Below are 23,078 nucleotides of genomic sequence, written 5' to 3' on the forward strand. Positions count from 1 at the left end.
CATCTGTGAGACAGAGTACACAGAGACAGAGTACACAGAGACAGAGTACACAGAGACAAAGACATTTACTGACCAATCAGGTGGAAGTGGCCAGAGACAGCTTGTGCTGCGCATGCGCATGATGCCTCTTCCTGGCAGTAACAACAGAAACAGCAGCATCTCGAATCATCACTCAGAATAACTGAGGTTGGAGAGAAAGGAAGGAGGAATGGTATGTAGTCGACAAGGAAAATAATGAAATAACGATATTCTGCCAGTGTGAATGTTTGGATGTACGACTGGTGACCCAGTGAATTGATGGTGGTGTTAGTAGTAGATTGATAGCTAGCTAAGTAACGTTAGATTCTATCAGCTAGATGCTGTATCATTAGCTAGCTTGTTAGCTAACGTTAGCTGTTTTAGACAGTTGTAGGTAGGTAGTTTTAATGATTTAACAACAGTAAATTGAGAGGCCAACAACGATGTACTCTCTATGTATCTAGCTACCTAGCTCTTACCATTTAAACCATACAACAACAACAACAAAAATCCCCCCAAAATAAACACAGCGCTGGCATCAGCTTGAACCAGCATAATGTGGCATCACATACAGATATTCACGTCAGCCAGTTCAGTAGCAGAACGGCGGTGGGTAACTAGCCATGTAGCCAGCTAGCGATGACCAACGCATTATAGACAGAAATACATGGCTTTGGCTATGATTATAATTCTTAGTTAGTCACTAGCTAACAAGGGATAGAGTCTGTCCATGCTAGCCTGATTAAAGAGCCAGAGACCAAGCAATAAAACAGTTAGCCAGGCTAGGCTACATGGGGGAGTGGAGTTTAGTCCGCTGCATGGGGGAGTGGAGTTTAGTCCGCTGCATGGGGGAGTGGAGTTTAGTCCGCTACATGGGGGAGTGGAGTTTAGTCCGCTACATGGGGGAGTGGAGTTTAGTCCGCTACATGGGGGAGTGGAGTTTAGTCCGCTACATGGGGGAGTGGAGTTTAGTCCGCTACATGGGGGAGTGGAGTTTAGTCCGCTACATGGGGGAGTGGAGTTTAGTCCGCTGCATGGGGGAGTGGAGTTTAGTCCGCTACATGGGGGAGGGGAGTTTAGTCCGCTACTTGGGGGAGTGGAGTTTAGTCCGCTACATGGGGGAGTGGGGTTTAGTCCGCTACATGGGGGAGTGGAGTTTGGTCCGCTACATGGGGGAGTGGAGTTTAGTCCGCTACATGGGGGAGTGGAGTTTAGTCCGCTGCATGGTGTGTTGCCTGGACACAACCATATACAGAGTCAGACAGTGTCTTTGTGTTTTTAGCTAACTAACCCTTATGATGAGTCTGATCCTTAAACCTCAACACCGAAGAAGGCACTGCATTTAAATACAATCATGTATGAGTGATTTTAGTGATTTTATCTTTGATATCCATTCCGCTACTGATGGATTGACTGTGGTATGCGGTATGCGGTATGTGGTATGCGGTATGTGGTATGCCTCAGCCTAAGACCAGGGCGAGTTGTTTTAGTTTGTATTCAACCTTTAATTATCCAGATCAATACTGACATGGCTAATCTTTAGAAACAAAGTCCATGGCTGAGTTGATCAGTGTGCCTTTATTTTCAATCATTTTTATTGACGAACCCTTTTTTCCAAGCAATGTGCAAAGAATATTTGTATTATTGTTTGGGTGTTTTTCACCTTTCATTGCTTCACAATGCTGGTCTAGGATCAGGTCCCCCCTGTCTCTTTAATCGGATTCATTATGATCTAAAAGGCTAAATCTGCTGCATACAAGATTATAATATAAATTCTGAAATAATGTATTTAATTCTAATAAGCATGTTGTTCTACTTTAATAAAAGTAGTGATTGGATTTAGAAATCAATCAGAAAAGGCAATCATGGTTTACTTTCACTGTTGTGTGTATAGGGCACTTTTCTAAAGTTTAGTGTGCAACCAGCCTAGTAGTTAAGAGCGTTGGGCCAGTAACCGAAAGGTCGCTGGTTTGAATCCTATGTGAAAAATATGTTGGTGCCCATGAGCAATGCATTTAAACCTAATTGCTTCTGTAAGTTGCTCTGGATAAGAGCGTCTCTAAATGACTCAAATGTAAAATGTAACCATCTGAAGTAAATCACATTTTTTTGGTCATGTACACAGTTCAGCAGATGTTAAAATGCTTATGTTACTTTAGTAGTGCAGTAGTTTATAGTAGGGTGTAACGTGAAGCGCACAGATCACACAAACCATAAACTGGACCGCTGGATTATGGATTTGGAATCTTTATATTTTTGTACGACACCATTGTTAAGATAATTGTTTGTTTATCGCAATTTTGTTCACGATAAGGTTTCTATTCAATTTTTTTCATTGTTTTGTATTTTCTTGTTACTTTATTTAAAGTTTCGAGGCCAGTGGCTGCGTTATAGGTTGTAACCCTGGCAACCATAAACTTTAGTGTTATTTGCACTTTCATAGACGATACCTGATACATTCCCAGTCCATATGAAAGACAGCGACGTTCAATGTGTGGCCAACGAATCAAAGCATCAGACATAAGTTTACTCTCAATAAAATAAAAGTAAAGTAAAAAAAAATAAACTACATTTCTTTCAATGTACTTTTATTTCATTGATGATTGTTACAGTATAAATGTTTTTTAACATGAGAGTTGGACAACCTCATTAAACAAACAACATTGATTAAGGTGCGCCAACAATTGTTCATACTTTAAGACTCAATCTTTACTGTCAGGCATTTCTAATCAACCACCAGAAGTCAATGTTCACCCATCTTTTCTTTTTGCATTTCCTGGTTCGGTCGCGTTTTTATGACGTCAGTGATCCTGCGACGAAAACGTATTTCATACAACAGCGGCCTGTGATCCCACTTGTACGCTGTAATTTTTTTTTGTCTTTGGTGGAGGATTTGTCTGCAATCCATCACCAAAATGAAACTCGTACGGTAAGCATATAAAAAATATATAATCTTTAGTTTTATGCTTCAATGCAAGGTGAAAAATATGGGGTTGAGTAGCTGGATTGATTTAGATTTGGAGAGCGGTTTGTTCGCTGGATTCTGAGACGGGAAGTAGTTTTAACGTTAGTTGATGTGATTGCATGAGAGATGCAAAAGCGACTAGCTAAGTTTATTATTTTGTTATATAATGAACGTGCTTTCAACCGCGATAATAATATGCAACGCAATCGTACAACTGCAGTTGAACTACCTGGCGGATTTCTATACGCCATTGTTATTTGCTAACGTGCTATTAACTTTAGCTTGCTAACAGTAAACTAGTAAACCACAGTGCAGGCAGGGGCCTGGGTGGTTTCCCACCAACAATAGTTCAAAACAATGTTGTGCTCTTGTCTAGTGTTCTGGTTGGTGGTTATCTTTCTCGTTTGTTTTGGACATTGCACACAGCAAACTAAGTAGCTACCTTCCTCTTGCTTCGTCCTGCAACGAGCCAACATTGTTTAGACGGCTTCCGTAGCCTGCCGTACTTGATCAACCCAACCTAAACTACTCGGTTTCACCAAAATACTTACGATTCGTCGGGTTGAATGTGTCCTTAGCGATCAAATAAGCGTTTTAAACACGTTTTTATCCAGGGCCTTCCATTTTCCGCTTGTAGAAGTGGGAGAACTTGGTACCCTACTGAGTGGTCTAGAATGGACTACAGGCGAAAAATACGAGACCCTTAATAAAAACCTGTTTTTAAACCCGTTTCTGTAATAACAATGGCTCGTTAAGTTAGTAAGAGATATTCACAACTTGATGAAACAGCATTTCTTGTAGCATTACCTCTACTCATAACCAAGCTGTTTTTTCCCCCCTCCTGTAGTTTTTTGATGAAACTCAGCCATGAGACTGTGACCATTGAGTTGAAGAATGGAACCCAGGTCCATGGAACTATCACGGGTATGAACCAGGTCCCCTAATGTCTGGCTGAACAATGGCTACTACACCTCCACTTAGGTCTATTGAGATGCATCCAATGTAAACAAGGACAAAAGTCAAGTTTAGGGTGCTTGTAGCTGCTCAGTCAAAACAATGTTTACTATTGTAGCCTGTTGTCCCAAGTGATGTTTTTATTAGGAAACTACACGGTTAGATTAAAGTTGGTGTTTTATGTTGCTGCTTTTTGTCAGACACCTATGAGTAGGGTAGATGTGAATGAGAGTGCATTACCGTAACATTAACAATTGTCATTAACTGTGTGCCTCAGGTGTGGATGTGAGTATGAACACTCACCTGAAGGCGGTGAAGATGACTCTGAAGAACCGCGAGCCCACCCAGCTGGAGAGCCTCAGTATCCGTGGCAACAACATCAGATACTTCATCCTGCCGGACAGTCTGCCACTGGACACCTTGCTGGTCGACATTGAACCCAAGGTCAAGTCCAAGAAGAGAGAGGCTGGTGAGTACACAAGGAGACTGGCAGGAGGGGTGTGAGGCTGGTCAACATATCAGGGGAATATCGAAGGTTCCTGTCCTTGCCTCACTCTGGCGATCAGAGGGAAATCGAGGAATACTTTTTTGATTCCATCTCAGTTGATTCCTGGTTCTCGAAAGCCAGTTCCACAGCATTTTTTTCATTGTTCTAATCAGGGACTGAGTTAGACCTGGGACGCCAGGTGTGCAATGAATTGTCAGTTAGAAGAGAGACCCAGCAGGTTTCGGACCTCGTAGGATCAGAGTTTAGTTCCCCTGGTATAGACTGTGAAGGCTTTTGTGCCAGCCCAGAACCAGCACAGCAGAGTTGGCTAGGCAAAGACTTTCTGGTGAATTCAGTCAGGTGTTTGGTCGTTTGGCTGTAACTGAAACTCTACTCACTACAGCGGTTCAGGGCCAAGATCAAAGGCCACGTCTGTTAAACTACTAGTTGAGACGTTGTAACTCGTTCAAATCAAACTTTATTTATACAGCAAATTTCAGACATGGAATGTAACGGGGGAAAACTAATTTAAATATAAGCTGAAACATTTACTACACCACAAACAAGAAAGGGAAAAAAAACTAAAGAATGAAAAACCGAATGACTAAAAAGCACCCTAAGAAAAAGCAAAGCTACAAATATTTAATTACATAATTACTAAAGGCTGCCTCTCCATACCTCTTGGTCCAAGACTTTGGGATAGTTACAAGGCCAGAGGACCTGAGAGACCTACTGGGTACATAACTTAAAATCATGTCTGAAATGTATTGTGGTGCACAATTGTGGATTGATTTAAAAAACAATAGAAAAGTCTTAAAATGAATTCTAAAACTCACAGGCAGTTAGTGCAGATACCTTAAAACCAGTGTAATGTATACACTCAGCCTGGTCTTGGTCAGTACCCGTGCTGCAGCATTCTGTATGTTTTACAGTTGACCAATGACTTGGGTAGACAAGACTAGGAGAGCATTACAGCAGTCAAGCCTGCTTGTATGGATGAGTTCTCTGTATCAGCCTGAGAGTGAAACGGCCACACCATGGCAATGTTCCTCAAGTGATAAAAAGCTTTTTTGTTCACATTCCTAATTTGATTAGAAATTGAGTTCAGTCTAAAATAACGCATAGGTTTTTTACCTGGTGTTTTATCTTTATTGCCTGTGAATTAAAATGTGCACACAGATTCTGTGCTTTGGCTCCAACAATAAGTAACTCGTCTTGATTTAGCTGGAGGAAGTTGTGAGCCATCCAAAGTATTTAAATCGCTAATACAATTTAAATTTATCCGTGGCGCTAAAATCCTCTGATACAGAAATGTAAAGGTGTGTATCGTCTGTGTAGCAGGGAAGATCAATGCTGTGCTTTCTGATAGTGCTGCCACGGGGAAATGTGTATGTGTCAGTCAGTCAAATGTTTGGACACACCTACTCATTCAAGGGTTTTTCTTTATTTGTACTATTTTCTACATTGTAAAATAGTAGTGAAGACATCAACTATGAAATAACACATGGAATCATCTAGTGACCAAAAAAGTGTCAAACGAATCAAAATATATTTTAGATTCTTCAAAGTAGCCTTTGCCGTGATGACAGCTTTGCACACTCTTGGCATTCTCTCAACCAGCTTAACCTGGAATGATTTTCCAACAGTCTTGAAGGAGTTCCCACATATGCTGAGCATGTGTTGGCTGCTTTTGCTTCCCTCTGTGGTCCAACTCATCCCAAACCGTCTCAATTGGGTTGAGGTTGGGTGATTGTGGAGGCCAGGTCATCTGATGCAGCACTCCATCACTCTCCTTGGTCAATTAGTGCTTACACAGCCTGGAGGTGTACTCGGTCATTGTCCTGTGGAAAACAAATGATAGTCCCACTAAGCGCAAACCAGATGGGATGGCGTATCGCTGCACAATGCTGTAGTAGCCATGCTGGTTAAGTGTGCCTTGAATTCTGAATAAATCAGTGACACCAGTGAAGCACCATCCCACCACTACCTCCATGCTTCACGGTGGGAACCACACATGCGGAGATCATCCGTTCACCTACTCTGCGTCTCACATGGACACGGTGGTTGGAACCAAAAATCTCCAATTTGGACTCCAGATCAAAGGACAGACTTCCACCGGTCTAATGTCCATTGCTCGTGTTTCTTGACCTAAGCAAGTCTCTTCTTATTATTGGTGTCCTTTAGGAGTGGTTTCTTTGCAGCAAGTTGGCCATGAAGGCATGATTTCACGCAGTTCCCTGAACAGTTGATGTTGATATGTCTCTTTCTTGAACTCTTTGAAGGACTTATTTGCGCTGCAGTTTCTGAGGCTGGTAACTCTAATGAACTAATCCTCTGCAGCAGAGGTAACTGTGTCTTCCTTTCCTGTGGCGGTCCTCATGAGAGCCAGTTTCATCATAGAGCTTGATGGTTTTTGCGACTGCACTTGAAGAAACGTTTAAAGTTCTTGACATTTTCCGTATTGACTGACCTTCATGTCTTAAAGTAATGATGGATTGTCATTTCTCTTTGCTTATTTGAGCTGTTCTTGCCATAATATGGACTTAGCCCTATTTGGTAAAAGACCATCTTCTGTATACCAACCCTACCATGTCACAACACAACTGATTGGCTCAAATGCATTGAGGAAAGAAATTCCACAAATTAACTTTTAAGAAGGCACACCTGTTACTTGAAATGCATTCCAGGTGACTATCTCGTGAAGCTGGTTGAGAGAATGCTATGAGTGCAAAGCTGTCATCGCGGCAAAGGGTGGCTACTTTGAAGAATCTGAAATATAAAATATTTTGATTTAACAATTTTTTTTGGTTACTACATGATTCCATATGTGTTATTTCATAGTTTTGATGTCTTCACTATTATTCTACAATGAAGGAATACAAAAATGAAGCAAAACCCTTGAATGAGTAGGTGTACAAACTTTTGACTGGCACTGTGTATTTAAACTTAAGTGCCGGACTCAAAATCAAGCCTTGTGGAGCGTCTCATGTGATAAGGATTTTCTCTTGAGTTATGTTCACCAATGGTGACCAAAAACACTACCTGTTAACCTCTTATGGATCCCTTAAGCTCGAATCCCGCTCGAATCCCGTTAGCAGGATTGATTTGACAACATCCAGTGAAATTGTAGTGCGCCAAATTCAATTTGTTTTCCCCCTGGGTGGATTGTGCTCGGGGTTTCGCCTGCCAAATCAGTTCTGTTATACTCAGATATTATTCTAACAGTTTTCGAAACTTCAGTATTTTCTATCCAAATCTACTAATTATATGCATATCCTAGCTTCTGGGCCTGAGTATCAGGCAGTTTACTTTGGGCATGCTTTTCATCCGGACGTGAAAATACTGCCCCCTATCCCAGAGAGGTTAAATAGGTCCTAAACCAATTTAGAACTGGACTGGAGAGGCCAACCCACCTCTCCAGTCTGTCCAGAAGGTCATCATGGTCAACAGTGTCAAATGCAGCACTTAAATCCAAGAGTTTGCCAGAGCTGTTTGGCATCTGTGTTGGCTCCAAGATAATTTACTGCTTTAACCAAGGCTGTCTTTGTGCTGTGGTAGGCACGGGAACAAGATTTTATAATTTTTTAAATAGTCGTCACCTAAAAAATAATTTTGCTATTTGAATACCAATTTCTCCCGAATTTTGCTTAAGCATAGAAGGTTGGCGATTGGCCGAAGAATCTCGATTACTTTTCTTCAGAAGGCGTTTCACCATAGCAGTTCAGTGCAAAGTGCCTGTGAACAGGGAGCGATTAACAATAGCTTGCACTTCAGATATGTAATGAAGAAACTGTTTTGAAGATGGTGGGGATAGGATCGAAGGCAGGTCATCATGACTAGGTTGAGTAATTGGGGTGACGTAAGGTAGCCAACCTTCCTCCTGAAGGGCTTCTGGGTATTGAGACATTAAGTCTTCCACAGCAGCCATACTCAAAGTTGGAGGCTGTGAACCATTTCATACCCACACTGGTTAGAGGTTCTATCAAGCCACAGCAGTTCTGGGTTAGGTGAGTTGAAATAGAATCTGTATAGGACTGTCCTAGACACACACAATATCTTGATCGACCAAGAGTCGTCTGTTCTTTTAGACGATAAGTTTAGATTTTTTAATCAAATCAACTATATGCACTAAGCTTGTCTGATGCTTTTTAATAGAATATTACATTTACATAAGTATTCAGACCTTTTTACTTTGTTGAATCACCTTTGGCAGCGATTACAGCCTCAAGTCTTCTTGGGTATGACACTACAAGCTTGGCACACCAGTATTTGGGGAGTTTCTCCCATTCTTCTCTGCAGATCATCTCAAGCTCTGTCAGGTTGGATGGGGAGCATCACTGCACAGCTATTTTCAGGTTTCTCCAGAGATTTTCGATGGGGTTCAAGTCTGGGCTTTGGCTGGGCCACTCAAGGACATTCAGAGACTTGTCTCAAAGCCACTCTGGTGCTGTCTTGGTTGTGTGCTTAGGGTCGTTGTCCTGTTGGAAGGTGAACCTTTGCCCCAGTCTGAGAACCTGCTCCAGAGCGCTCAGGGCTTCATAAAGGATCTCCCTGTACTTTAATCTGTTCATCACCTCGATCCTGACTAGTCTCCCAGTCCCTGTCGCTGAAAAACATCCCCACAGCATGATGCTGCCACCACTATGCTTCACTGTAGGGATGGTAACTGGTTTCCTCCAGATGTGACACTTGGCATTCAGGCCAAAGAGTTCAGTCTTGGTTTCATCAGACCAAAGAATCTTGTTTCTCATGGTCTGGGAGTCCTTTAGGTGCCTTCTGGCAAACTCCAAGCAGGCTGTCATGTGACTTTTACTAAGGAGTGTCTTCCATCTGGCCACTCTACCATAAAGGCCTGATTGGTGGAGTGCTGCAAAGGTGGTTGTCCTTCTGGAAGGTTCTCCCATCTCCACAGAGGAACTTAACAGCTCTGTCAGTGACCATTGGGTTCTTGGTCACCTCCCTGACCAAGGCCCTTCTCCCCCGATTTCTACGTTTTGTCTGGGCAGCCAACTCTAGGAAGAGTCTTGGTAATTCTTCTATTTAACAATGATGGAGGCCACTGTTCCTGGGGACCTTCAATGCTGTAGAAATGTTTGGGTACCCTTCCCCAGATCTGTTCCTCGACACAATCCTTTTTTCAGAGCTCTACGGACAATTGTTTCGACCTCATGGCTTGGTTTTTACTCTGACATGCACTGCCAACTGTGGGACCTTATATAGACAGGTGTGTGCCTTTCCAAATCATGTCCAATCAATTGAATTTACCACAGGTGGACTCCAAGTTGTAGAAACATCTCAAGGATGATCAATGGAAACAGGATGCACCTGAGCTCAATTTTGATTCTCATAGCAAAGGGTCTGAATACTTATATAAATGAGGTATTTCTGTTTTATTTTTATTAACTTGCAAAAAAAATCTGCCCTGTTTCCGCTTTGTCATTATGGGGTTTTGTTTAGATTGCTGAGGATGTTTTATTTTAATCTGTTTTAGAATAAGGCTGTAACGTAACAAAATGTGGAAAAAGTCAAGTGGTCTGAATACTTTCTGAAGGCACTGTATATATTGATGATTTATAAATCCAGGCACGTTTAACAATTAGGCTATTGATTATAGACCTAATTACAGGTAGGCTATTGATTATAGACCTAATTACAGGTAGCTACTGATTATAAACCTAATTTAAGATGACATTTCCCCCATTTTCTTAGACATTTAAGGCAAGGGCTGTTTTTACATCTCCTAACTCCACTGCTACCTCCGCCGCATTGTTCTCAACACCAATATGCTGGTTAACTTTGCTATTATGCACATAGCAAAATGATCTAGGAAAAGGCGCCAATTCAACAGCGCACAGTTTCAGAACCGCGGTCAGCAATCACTATCCAACGCAGGAGAAAGCACATTTGTTATAAAATGTTTTTTTAAATTATTATTAGTGTTGCACCGTTATGTAATATAACCGTATACAATTTCAGCAGCACGTCTTAGTTCCCCGCGGCCTCCGTAATAGATTAGTCCACTCAGACAGGAACCAATCAGGCTGGTGTGGTGTAGGTTACTGCTTGACGAATAGAATCTCTGTTCACCAACAGCTTGTCGACTGAATGGAGTCAGCCTTACATCCTTCTGATGATGCCATGACCGAGAGCCTTCAAATTTACTTCATCAGACTTAAATCAAAACTGGCAATTCCGCCTAATGTATTGATGAGGCAAATGCTGTTCAGTCAGCGACATCTCCCAACAAAGACAAACAAGACCCAAGGAATGGGAGGGTCTAGACATTTGTGATGCGTAACTCATCTCTAATCATTTCTTCCCTCGCCCTTTCTTTCTCTCCCTCTCTCTTCAATCTCTCTCCAGTGGCTGGGCGTGGCAGGGGCAGAGGAAGAGGGCGTGGCAGGGGGAGGGGCCGAGGCAGGGGAGGGCCCAGGAGATGATCGCCATGACGACGCAGATGTCAGTCATGTCCTACTGTTTGTACAGCAACGTTTTTTTTGTCACTTTTTTTTTTTTTTTCTCAGGAAACTTTTGTGAATCCCGAGCCATGTTTTAATTTTTTTCTTATTTTGTACATTAAAGATGTTTCACACGAACAGCAAGTTAAGTGTCTGTGCTTTATTGCCTTTCTTTAGTTGAACTGTATCTGAACATGTCTGAGGCTTTATTCCTGAGGAACATTTTTGGGTGGGCTGACTGGATCTAATCTTGTAAATGAATGATAATGTTTCAGCTGCATGAAAACGTAACATTTGATCCTTTGTGCTAACCTCGTTCCACCATCTTGATCTCGCAAGGTGGGACAGGATGGTGTATGAGGCTAGTTTATCCTTTTTCCATCAATAACACGTTTACCAAATAACCGCCACTGGCAACCCATCCGTAGTGCCACTGATAAATACTGGTCCGGGATGGTAAGATGTCAATGGATCACTTTTTGGTTGAATTCAGCACGGGCTGCAGGTCTTTGGAATGACATACAATAACATGATTGTCTCTATCATGCAGATGAACTGTATGTGGAAACGTTGCCCTGTTTATTTGTATTTAATTTTTTTGAAGGTTAGTAAGGGAATTAGGATATGACTATGGGAATATAAAAATAATACAGCGTTAGTGGGATTTGTACTGAACTAAAATATAAACACAACATGTAATGTGTTTCGTGAGCTGAAATAAAAGATCCCAGAAATGTTCCAAATGCACAAAAAGCTTCTCCAATTTTGTACATCCCTGTTAGTGAGTATTTCTCCTTTGCCAAGATAATCCATCCACCTGACAGGTGTAGCATATCAAGAAGCTGATTAAACAGCATTATTACACAGGTGCACCTTGTGCTGGGGACAAAAGGACACTCTAAAATGTGCAGTTTTGTTACATAACACCACAGACGTCTCAACATTTGATAGAGTGCAATTGGCATGCTGACTGCAGGAATGTCCACCAGAGCTGTTGCTAGAGAATTTAATGTTGATCTCTCTACCGTAAGCTGCCTCTGTCATAGAATTTGACAGTACGTCCAACCGGCCACAACCTCAGAGCACGTGTGTGTGAGTTAGCGGTTTTCTGATGTGAGCGGTGTGCACCTTGGTTGAGGTAGGCTTACGGTATGGACAACAATTGCATTTTATTGATGGCAATTTGAATGCACAGTGATACCGTGACAAGATCCTGAGGCCCAATGTCGTGCCATTCATCCGCCACCATCACCCCATGTTTCAGCATGATAATTCATGGCCCCATGTCGCAAGGATCTGTACACAATCCCTGGAAGCTGAACATGTCCCTGTTCTTCCATGGCCTGCATACTCACCAGACATGTCACCCATTGAGCATGTTTGGAATGCCCTGGATTGACGTGTACGACAGCATGTTCCAGTTCCCGCCAATATCCAGCAACTTAGCACAGCCATTGAAGAGTGGGACAACATTCCACAGGCCACAATCAACAGCCTGATCAACTCTATGCGAAGGAGATGTGTCACGCTGCATGACGCTGTATGAGGTAAATAGTGGTCACACCAGATACTGACTGGTTTTGTGATCCACATCCCTACTTAAAAAAACTAAGGTATCTGTGACCAACCGATGCATATCTCTGTTCCCAGTCGTGTGAAATCCATAGATGAGGGCCTAATGACTTTATTTCAAATGAATGATTTGACTTAAATGAACTGTACTTCAGTAAAGTCTTTAAATTGTTAAATGTTGCATTTTATATTTTGGTTCAGTGTAGTTTGATAGTCTTTTTCAGCACTGCTCAAAACCAACAGGTTTAATAAAACTAAGATATTGAGTATGCCATATTTTATAAACCTAGCTGTGACTTTAAGACATTTCTCCCGATTGCCAAATAATGTGTTTACTGTAGCCATGAACACTCATTAGTCATGCACTATGCCTTTTAATTCAATGAGCCCCTTTTAGCCAATGAGATGAGCCCCTTTTAGCCAATGAGATGAGCCGGACACACTAAGAATGCCGACTGCAGGGGCGATGATGGGTTGAATAAAGAGTAAATGATTATATCACTATTTCACTTTTAAATATTTTAACAGGTGGTCTTTTTTATGGTTTCAAGGCTGGCATTCTAGCATGAACCTGGTTGGTAACTTGCTTACTATCTCAAGGCTTTGGTCCAGAAACATGTCAGCAAGAGCAGATCACTTTGTATTTTGCTTTCAGAAGCAGCTCATGAAAGGAGACTCCAGCTGCGAGACCTGGCTATATTTCACTGCACCGGCCGGCTGAAGGTAATGGACACCCGCACCGGCCGGCTGAAGGTAATGGACACCCGCACCGGCCGGCTGAAGGTAATGGACACCCGCACCGGCCGGCTGAAGGTAATGGACACCCGCACCGGCCGGCTGAAGGTAATGGACACCCGCACCGGCCGGCTGAAGGTAATGGACACCCGCACCGGCCTGCTGAAGGTAATGGACACCCGCACCGGCCGGCTGAAGGTAATGGACACCCGCACCGGCCGGCTGAAGGTAATGGACACCCGCACCGGCCGGCTGAAGGTAATGGACACCCGCACCGGCCTGCTGAAGGTAATGGACACCCGCACCGGCCGGCTGAAGGTAATGGACACCTGCACCGGCCGGCTGAAGGTAATGGACAAGTCGGCTAGCTACGATTAGTTTGGATATTTCAGACTCTCCTGACGTAGCTGGTAGGAGATCACCAAGTAACATGGAGTTTAACAATAACATGGAGGATTTTCATTTCTCCAGTCCATATAAAGAATAGAAGGGACAACAATAGAAATGGAATAATATTGTCCTCACTCACGCCGTGAAAAATTGTCAAACTCCAGCCACACTAGTCATAGACTGTTCTTCCTGCATCGGTGTGCCAAGTCTAGGTCCAAAAGGCTCCTTAACAGCTTCTAACCCCAAGCCATAAGTAAGACTGCTGAACAGTTAATCAAATGGCTACACGGACTATTTACATCCCCCCCCCCCCCCCCCCCCCCCCCCCGTTGCTGCTGCTCGCTGTTTATCTATCCATAGTCACTTTACAAAGGACCTCGACTAACCTGTACCCCCCTCCCCCCTGTATATAGCTTCGTTATTTTATTACTCATAACTTTTTATTTAGTAAATATTTTCTTAACTGCATTGTTAGTTAAGGGCTTGTCAGTAAGCATTTCAGGGTAAGGTCTACACCTGCTGTATTCAGCGCATGTGACAAATAAAATGTGATTTGAAAAATGTGCCTGTCACAAAGGGTCTTTCTTTCCGTTTCCCATCTCTCCTCCCCCTCATCCACTCTCCCAACCCTCCCAACCCCTGCAGGACTACACCTTGAATGAAGTGCCTCATCCACTCTCCCTACCCCTGCAGGACTACACCTTGAATGAAGTGCCTCATCCACTCTCCCTACCCCTGCAGGACTACACCTTGAATGAAGTGCCTCATCCACTCTCCCTACCCCTGCAGGACTACACCTTGAATGAAGTGCCTCATCCACTCTCCCTACCCCTGCAGGACTACACCTTGAATGAAGTGCCTCATCCACTCTCCCTACCCCTGCAGGACTACACCTTGAATGAAGTGCCTCATCCACTCTCCATACCCCTGCAGGACTACACCTTGAATGAAGTGCCTCATCCACTCTCCCTACCCCTGCAGGACTACACCTTGAATGAAGTGCCTCATCCACTCTCCCTACCCCTGCAGGACTACACCTTGAATGAAGTGCCTCATCCACCCTCCCTACCCCTGCAGGACTACACCTTGAATGAAGTGCCTTGCTCAAGGGCACATCTGCAGATTTCTCACCTCGTGGGCTTGGGGATTTGTACCAGTGACCTTTTAATTACTGGCCCAGCGCTTTTTTTTAACCGCTAAGCTACCTGCTGACCCTGCCTGTTCCGACCAAGAAACAAATTGTTTGCGGCTGAATCTAGTTGATGATCCAAATCAAATGTATTTATAAAGCCCTTCTTACATCAGCTGATATCTCAAAGTGCTGTACAGAAACCCAGCCTAAAACCCCAAACAGCAAGCAATGCAGGTGTAGAAGCACGGTGGCTAGGAAAAACTCAATAGAAAGGCCAGAACCTAGGAAGAAACCTAGAGAGGAACCAGGCGCTGAGGGCTGGCCAGACCTCTTCTGGCTGTGCCGGGTGGAGATTATAAACCTAGAGAGGAACCAGGCTCTGAGGGCTGGCCAGTCCTCTTCTGGCTGTGCCGGGTGGAGATTAGAAACCTAGAGAGGAACCAGGCTATGAGGGGTGGCCAGTCCTCTTCTGGCTGTGCCGGGTGGAGATTAGAAACCTAGAGAGGAACCAGGCTATGAGGGCTGGCCAGTCCTCTTCTGGCTGTGCCGGGTGGAGATTAGAAACCTAGAGAGGAACCAGGCTATGAGGGCTGGCCAGTCCTCTTCTGGCTGTGCCGGGTGGAGATTAGAAACCTAGAGAGGAACCAGGCTATGAGGGGTGGCCAGTCCTCTTCTGGCTGTGCCGGGTGGAGATTAGAAACCTAGAGAGGAACCAGGCTATGAGGGCTGGCCAGTCCTCTTCTGGCTGTGCCGGGTGGAGATTAGAAACCTAGAGAGGAACCAGGCTATGAGGGCTGGCCAGTCCTCTTCTGGCTGTGCCGGGTGGAGATTAGAAACCTAGAGAGGAACCAGGCTATGAGGGCTGGCCAGTCCTCTTCTGGCTGTGCCGGGTGGAGATTAGAAACCTAGAGAGGAACCAGGCTATGAGGGGTGGCCAGTCCTCTTCTGGCTGTGCCGGGTGGAGATTAGAAACCTAGAGAGGAACCAGGCTATGAGGGGTGGCCAGTCCTCTTCTGGCTGTGCCGGGTGGAGATTAGAAACCTAGAGAGGAACCAGGCTATGAGGGCTGGCCAGTCCTCTTCTGGCTGTGCCGGGTGGAGATTAGAAACCTAGAGAGGAACCAGGCTATGAGGGCTGGCCAGTCCTCTTCTGGCTGTGCCGGGTGGAGATTAGAAACCTAGAGAGGAACCAGGCTATGAGGGCTGGCCAGTCCTCTTCTGGCTGTGCCGGGTGGAGATTAGAAACCTAGAGAGGAACCAGGCTATGAGGGCTGGCCAGTCCTCTTCTGGCTGTGCCGGGTGGAGATTAGAAACCTAGAGAGGAACCAGGCTATGAGGGGTGGCCAGTCCTCTTCTGGCTGTGCCGGGTGGAGATTAGAAACCTAGAGAGGAACCAGGCTATGAGGGCTGGCCAGTCCTCTTCTGGCTGTGCTGGGTGGAGATTAGAAACCTAGAGAGGAACCAGGCTGTGAGGGGTGGCCAGTCCTCTTCTGGCTGTGCCGGGTGGAGATTATAACAGAACATGGCCAAGATGTTCATCCCTATTGGGCTCTGGTCAAAAGTAGTGCACTCTGTAGGGTTTAGGGTGCTCAGACAGACGCCATGAAGACTGACATGAATTGGAGGTTGGAGAGATGAATGGTTTAATTGAAATGGGAGACACTAATGTATTTAAAGGACGTCTAAGGAATGAAATCAGTTACTTCAGAAATCAATTTGATACATTTTTATTCTTTGTTTCTTAAACCTCTAAAAGGTTCTGATTCAGTAATATTAAAACACAGTACATATGTAACATACATTAATGACATTACATTAATGACATTGTGTACATAATGACATTGTGTACATATATAATCACCATATTGTTACAGTACATATCCTGGAGTTGATTTGTGCTTTAGTTCTTAATTAATCAAATACAAGCTCTTATGCAAAATATACATATCACAGTGATGTCTGAGTAAATCAAAGGTTTTTAAAATCAACGTTTTTTTAAATTCCCTGTATGCTACTTTTACATTGATTTTACACAACCACAGAAATAAAATGGAGGTCGACAGAACATATGATTTCATCATTGACAGAAGTATGTACAAATGAAGGTCAGAGTGAGCTGCATGTTTCAGCCACAGCATTCACTTACTACACAGCATGTCTCTTACTACAGTAGAAACGGCTGTCTAAATACAATCATTCTACACCGTTAATCAAACCCATTATTACATTGTTATAATACAGTAATACTAACAATGAAGGTATCCACCCCGACCCACTAAGCAGGAGAGTAGATCTGAGAGGAATATGAAGTCTCACTGTGTGTCCATGTACCACCGTGTTCCTCCTCCTCACGTCCTCATCATTCAGACGACATCCGTCATCATTCAGACGACATCCGTCCATCATTCAGACGACATCCGTCCATCATTCAGACGACATCCGTCATCATTCAGACGACATGAGCAGCATCTTCGTTGTCAGTCAGTCAGTCAGCTGAGGTACAACTCTCAGAAGACGGGTCCTGGCCCAGTCTATTGAAGTCTATGGTGAGCGTCTCTAAATGAGCATTCCAGGCAAATCAGGGTATCCTGGTGTGGCAAAACAGTAGGCTGCACTTTACAGGCTAGAGTCATTCTTCTTCAAACACTGGTCAGACGTAGATATAAGTAGAGTAGATTCACGGACCAGCAGGTCAGCCGTAGATCTAGGAAAAGTAGATTCATAGGCCAGCATGTCATGAGGACGTAGATCTGGATGAAGTAGATTCATAGGCCAGCACATCATGAGGATGTAGATCTAGGAAAAGTAGATTCATAGGCCAGCATGTCATGAGGACATAGATCTGGATGAAGTAGATTCATAGGCCAGCATGTCATGAGGACGTAGATCTAGGTAAAGTAGATTCATAGGCCAGCATGTCATGAGGACGTAGATCTAGGTAAAGTAGATTCATAGGCCAGCATGTCATGAGGACATAGATCTGGATGAAGTAGATTCATAGGCCAGCATGTCATGAGGATGTAGATCTGGATGAAGTAGATTCATAGGCCAGCATGTCATGATCACGTAGATGTAGGTAAAGTAGATTCATAGGCCAGCATGTCATGAAGACGTAGATGTAAAAGTAGATTCATAGGCCAGCATGTCATGAAGACCTAGATCTAGGTAAAGTAGATTCATAGGCCAACATGTCATGAAGACGTAGATCTAGGTAAAGTAGATTCATAGGCCAGCATGTCATGAAGACGTAGATCTGGATGAACTAGGTAGATAGTAGACATGCCGTGGGTATCTGAAGCCTTAGTCAGAGGGGTGCTCTGGACACGAACGATTCACCTCAAACCACTCGTCTATACACCTGAGAGAGAGAGAGAGACAGAGAGAGAGACGGAGAAAGAGAGAGACAGAAGAGAGAGACAGACAGAGAGAGACAGAAGAGAGAGAGATGGAGAGAGAGAGAGAGACAGAGAGAGAGACAGAGAGAGAGCAGAGAGAGAGACAGGAGAGAGAGAGAGAGAGACAGAGAGAGAGAGGAGAGAGACAGAGAGAGAGAGAGATACAGAGAGAGAGCGAGAGAGAGGAGAGAGAGAGACAGAGAAAGAGAGAGACAGACAGAGACAGAGAGAGAGAGAGAGACAGAGAGAGAGAGATACAGAGAGAGAGCGAGAGAGAGAGACAGAGAGAGACACAGAGAGAGAGCGAGAGAGAGAGACAGAGAGAGATACAGAGAGAGAGGGAGAGAGACAGAGGAGGAACCACGAGTAAAGTAACAGCATCTTACTGTGATCGTGTAGTGTGTGTGTGTGTGTGTGTGTGTGTGTGTGTGTGTGTGTGTGTGTGTGTGTGTGTGTGTGTGTGTGTGTGTGTGTGTGTGTGTGTGTGTGTGTGTGTGTGTGTGTGTGTGTGTGTGTGTGTGTGTGTGTGTGTGTGTGTGTAGTTACCCTTTGTGGTAGATACAGAGACAGGGCAGTCTAGCGATGGTGTCTCCCTGCTCCATCTCATCTAGACAGATGGCACACTCCTGACTATCCTTCTCCAGAACGTCCTCTGGGACAAAACACACGACATTATCATCACCAACCTGACATCACTGCCATGCTAGCCAATCATAAGGCCAGACGGACAGGCAGACAAAGAAGACATAACACACACACACACATACAGTCACACTGACCGTTGTAGGCGAGTCGTGGCTTGGTGAGACACATGATCAGGTGGATCTCCATCTCATCTGACACCAAAAACTTACTGCACACAGGACAGTGGAACCCTGGGAAATATAGAACCGGACATGTCAGCGCTCACACACACACACAAATAGGTTAACCAATGGTCATTATTCAGAGTCATCATGACCACAATGTCCTCTTCTTATCTGCCCAGCGAGGGGAGGGGCTTAGAACAGCCCAGCGAGGGGAGGGGCTTAGAACAGCCCAGCGAGGGGAGGGGCTTAGAACAGCCCAGCAAGGGGAGGGGCTTAGAACAGCCCAGCGAGGGGAGGGGATGAGAACAGCCCAGCGAGGGGAGGGGGATGACAACAGCACAGCGAGGGGAAGGGGTGAGAACAGCCCAGCGAGGGGAGGGGGGTGAGAACAGCCCAGCGAGGGGAGGGGGGGGAGAACAGCCCAGCGAGGGGAGGGGGGTGAGAACAGCCCAGCGAGGGGAGGGGGGTGAGAACAGCCCAGCGAGGGGAGGGGGGTGAGAACAGCCCAGCGAGGGGAGGGGGGTGAGAACAGCCCAGCGAGGGGGAGGGGGTGAGAACAGCCCAGCGAGGGGGAGGGGTGAGAACAGCCCAGCGAGGGGAGGGGGTGAGAACAGCCCAGCGAGGGGGAGGGGGTGAGAACAGCCCAGCGAGGGGGAGGGGGTGAGAACAGCCCAGCGAGGGGGAGGGGGTGAGAACAGCCCAGCGAGGGGGAGGGGGTGAGAACAGCCCAGCGAGTGAGTACAGCCCAGCGAGGAGAAGGGGGTGAGAACAGCCCAGCGAGGAGGAGGGGGTGAGAACAGCCCAGCGAGGAGAGGGGGTGAGAACAGCCCAGCGAGGGGAGGGGGATGACAACAGCCCAGCGAGAACAGCCCAGCGAGTGAGTACAGCCCAGCGAGGGGAGGGGGTGAGAACAGCCCAGCGAGGGGAGGGGGTGAGAACAGCCCAGCGAGAACAGCCCAGCGAGTGAGTACAGCCCAGCGAGGGGGAGGGGGTGAGAACAGCCCAGCGAGGGGAGGGGGATGAGAACAGCCCAGCGAGAACAGCCCAGCGAGTGAGTACAGCCCAGCGAGGGGGAGGGGGTGAGAACAGCCCAGCGAGGGGGAGGGGGTGAGAACAGCCCAGCGAGGGGAAGGGGTGAGAACAGCCCAGCGAGGGGAGGGGGGTGAGAACAGCCCAGCGAGGGGAGGGGGGTGAGAACAGCCCAGCGAGGGGAGGGGGGTGAGAACAGCCCAGCGAGGGGGAGGGGGTGAGAACAGCCCAGCGAGGGGAGGGGGTGAGAACAGCCCAGCGAGGGGGAGGGGGTGAGAACAGCCCAGCGAGGAGAAGGGGGTGAGAACAGCCCAGCGAGGGGAGGGGGGTGAGAACAGCCCAGCGAGGGGAGGGGCTTAGAACAGCCCAGCGAGGGGAGGGGGTGAGAACAGCCCAGCGAGGGGAGGGGGTGAGAACAGCCCAGCGAGAACAGCCCAGCGAGTGAGTACAGCCCAGCGAGGGGAGGGGGTGAGAACAGCCCAGCGAGGGGAGGGGCTTAGAACAGCCCAGCGAGGGGAGGGGGTGAGAACAGCCCAGCGAGGGGAGGGGGGTGAGAACAGCCCAGCGAGGGGAGGGGGGTGAGAACAGCCCAGCGAGGGGAGGGGGGTGAGAACAGCCCAGCGAGGGGGAGGGGGTGAGAACAGCCCAGCGAGGGGAGGGGGTGAGAACAGCCCAGCGAGGGGAAGGGGTGAGAACAGCCCAGCGAGGGGAGGGGGTGAGAACAGCCCAGCGAGGGGGAGGGGGTGAGAACAGCCCAGCGAGGGGAGGGGCTTAGAACAGCCCAGCGAGGGGAGGGGGGTGAGAACAGCCCAGCGAGTGAGAACAGCCCAGCGAGTGACAACAGCCCAGATTCCTTGTTGTGGAATAAGATGTCATGTAGACAGTCAGGCCCAGGAACACACACACACGTACCTGCCAGTAGGTTAGGGGACAGGTGAAGTGGTAGAGAGCCAATCATCAGCTGGTGTTCTCCTCTCTCCCAGTCTGACTCCTCCTCGTCCAGACTGTCACCGAACACATCCGTCCTGCTCCGTCCACCATGAGGTACACTAATCTGATGGACACACACACACACACACACACACACACACACACACACACACACACACACACACACACACACACACACACACACACACACACACACACACACACACACACACACAAAGCGTCAAGATACTGGACATAGATATGACTGAATCACACAGGCATAACTGACCATGGTTTGAACTTGTGTACCACCAGACTGTGTTAGCCTCCTGAACTAAAGCCTTGGCATTGGCTTGGTGAGCTAAAACAAATCTTCATGTGTCAGGCAGTTACTCATCACACAACTGTTGTTCCAAACCACTTTCATTACACTCATACACACCTGCTGGTAGGAGCTGGGTCTGTTCCAGCCGGTGTAGTGAATTTGGGGGCCACCAGGCCCAGCTGTGTATCTGAACACTGGGGTAGTGCTGCCTCCAGAGGAGGGGACAGGGCTAGAATACGCCCGGGTTCGACGCTCAGCCATGGGGCTGCTCTGCCTGACACCCATGATGGCTCCTGGCCTGTTCTGATGTCCACAAAATATGAAGTCCTGTAAGGTCTGTGAAACAGAAGTCCTAGCAAGTCCTCTACTGTCTCATAAAGCTTTCCAGAATCCCATAGAGGGGCAGGTGTTGAAAATGGTCCTACACACTGTGAACAGTTTCAGATAGTTGTTTGTTCGCTATATCAATGTGTTTATATCTGTCCCTATTCAAATAAACCAGAAATAGCCTAGGAAAAATGCTGGAAACTCGATGTCACAATAGAGAGACAGAGAGCGCATGACTGTGTCCAGTCCAGCAGTCGTGTAGACAGCCAAAACAAAGGGAAACAAAACAATATCAGTGGTTTGAAAAGTCAATAAAAGTAACCTCCAATATATAACGGAATTATTTTCGATGGACTAAATGTACTCCCAACTCGCTTCTTCAGTTCAAAGTATTCCACGCGCTTTGGTCATGGGTGGTTTGCGCACAACTCAACAACTCCTACACCGCGACTGTCCGACTTTAGTAACCATATGAACACTTCTCGATTACAAACTACATTTAAAATATAGGCTATTACCGATCTCACGAGTGTCTAAAAGAAATCTGCGTCGCTCTGAGTTCAAGCTGCTCTGCTGTAGTCTAGTCTGCTGACTGTGATTGTTGACGAGAGAGAAGCAGGACTTGCCCTAATGCCCTCTTTCTCCTGTGTGTGTGTGTGTGTGTGTGTGTGACAGGTCAAGTGACGTCAAGCCCATGAGCAACAGTCGCAAGGACAGATTATTACAAAGCGTTTTCCAAAATGATGTCTTCACGACCCCAAGCGGTGCGTGCACGTGTTGGTCTTTGCCCTGACAGATTAAAATGATCACAGCTTGATGATTAGTTTATTATTTTAATTAGTGGTGTAGTGATAGGGGGGGGGGGGACATGCACGGAGTTTGGTTAACCCTGGATAGACATTGTAGGTGTTTATAAAAAGCCAGTCAGATATTTAGCGGTCATATGTAATATAGATTCTATTTAATATGTACGGTATATTTACATATAAAGTCAGACTCATTGCTTCCTCCAACAGTTTTATTGAATACCTTCAAACAGAAAACACACATTAGATTAGCGTGACTAAAAAAATATTAAATAATTGAATGACAATACAAATCAAGAGACATGCTTATAGGACAAAGTGAAGACTTTAAACTATTCAGAGAGAAAGTTAAATGTATTATAGTTGCCATGTTCAGAGAGACAGTGCCTTTAGATTAGAAAGTAATGTATTCACAGCCCTTGAGTTATTCCACATTTTGTTGTTACAGCAGGCCTATTCAATTCTTACCCCATGAGGTCCAGAGCCGGCTGGTTTTCTGTTCCACAGATAATTAACTACACCCACCTGGTGTCCCAGGTCTAAACCAGTCCCTGATTAGAGAGGAATCACCCACCTGGTGTCCCATGTCTAAACCAGTCCCTGATTACAGGGGGGATCACCCACCTGGTGTCCCAGGTCTAAACCAGTCCCTGATTACAGGGGGGATCACCCACCTGGTGTCCCAGGTCTAAACCAGTCCCTGATTACAGGGGGGATCACCCACCTGGTGTCCCAGGTCTAAACCAG

The 23,078-nt window shown here is 46.0% G+C and overlaps 2 protein-coding genes across 3 annotated transcripts; one reads left to right on the top strand and one right to left on the bottom strand.

The window, feature by feature from the left end:
• The first annotated feature begins 125 nt into the window (after positions 1-125).
• On the top strand, positions 126-11,026 carry LOC115175357 (small nuclear ribonucleoprotein Sm D1). 2 transcript variants are annotated; one of them, XM_029734575.1, is made up of 4 exons: positions 126-211; positions 3,831-3,907; positions 4,215-4,406; positions 10,788-11,026. In XM_029734575.1, exons 2-4 carry the CDS (start codon positions 3,838-3,840, stop codon positions 10,862-10,864), a joined length of 339 nt encoding a protein of 112 aa, XP_029590435.1. In that variant the 5' UTR covers positions 126-211; positions 3,831-3,837; the 3' UTR covers positions 10,865-11,026. The 2 variants fall into 2 exon arrangements, with proteins under 2 accessions (XP_029590435.1, XP_029590433.1); XM_029734573.1 differs by lacking the exon at positions 126-211 and adding an exon at positions 2,810-2,947.
• A 5,395-nt stretch (positions 11,027-16,421) lies between these two features.
• LOC115175358 (E3 ubiquitin-protein ligase znrf2) lies at positions 16,422-22,161 on the bottom strand. The gene is made up of 5 exons (XM_029734576.1): positions 21,316-22,161; positions 20,856-20,997; positions 18,885-18,980; positions 18,652-18,757; positions 16,422-18,068 (listed from the first exon to the last, which is right to left on the bottom strand). Exons 1-5 carry the CDS (start codon positions 21,481-21,483, stop codon positions 18,011-18,013), a joined length of 570 nt encoding a protein of 189 aa, XP_029590436.1. The 5' UTR covers positions 21,484-22,161; the 3' UTR covers positions 16,422-18,010.
• Positions 22,162-23,078: the final 917 nt, after the last annotated feature.

This window comes from Salmo trutta, chromosome 36 (genome assembly GCF_901001165.1).
Source record: "Salmo trutta chromosome 36, fSalTru1.1, whole genome shotgun sequence".
NCBI lineage: Eukaryota > Metazoa > Chordata > Actinopteri > Salmoniformes > Salmonidae > Salmo > Salmo trutta.

Coding starts and splice junctions, on each gene's coding strand:
- LOC115175357 (XM_029734573.1), top strand. Junction 3,908..4,214: donor GGTCCATGGAACTATCACGG/GTATGAACCAGG, acceptor TGTGTGCCTCAG/GTGTGGATGTGAGTATGAAC. Junction 4,407..10,787: donor GTCCAAGAAGAGAGAGGCTG/GTGAGTACACAA, acceptor ATCTCTCTCCAG/TGGCTGGGCGTGGCAGGGGC.
- LOC115175358 (XM_029734576.1), bottom strand. CDS start 21,483: ATGGGTGTCAGGCAGAGCAGCCCCATGGCTGAGCGTCGAACCCGGGCG. Junction 20,998..21,315: donor GACCCAGCTCCTACCAGCAG/GTGTGTATGAGT, acceptor TGTGTCCATCAG/ATTAGTGTACCTCATGGTGG. Junction 18,758..18,884: donor GCCACGACTCGCCTACAACG/GTCAGTGTGACT, acceptor GTTTTGTCCCAG/AGGACGTTCTGGAGAAGGAT.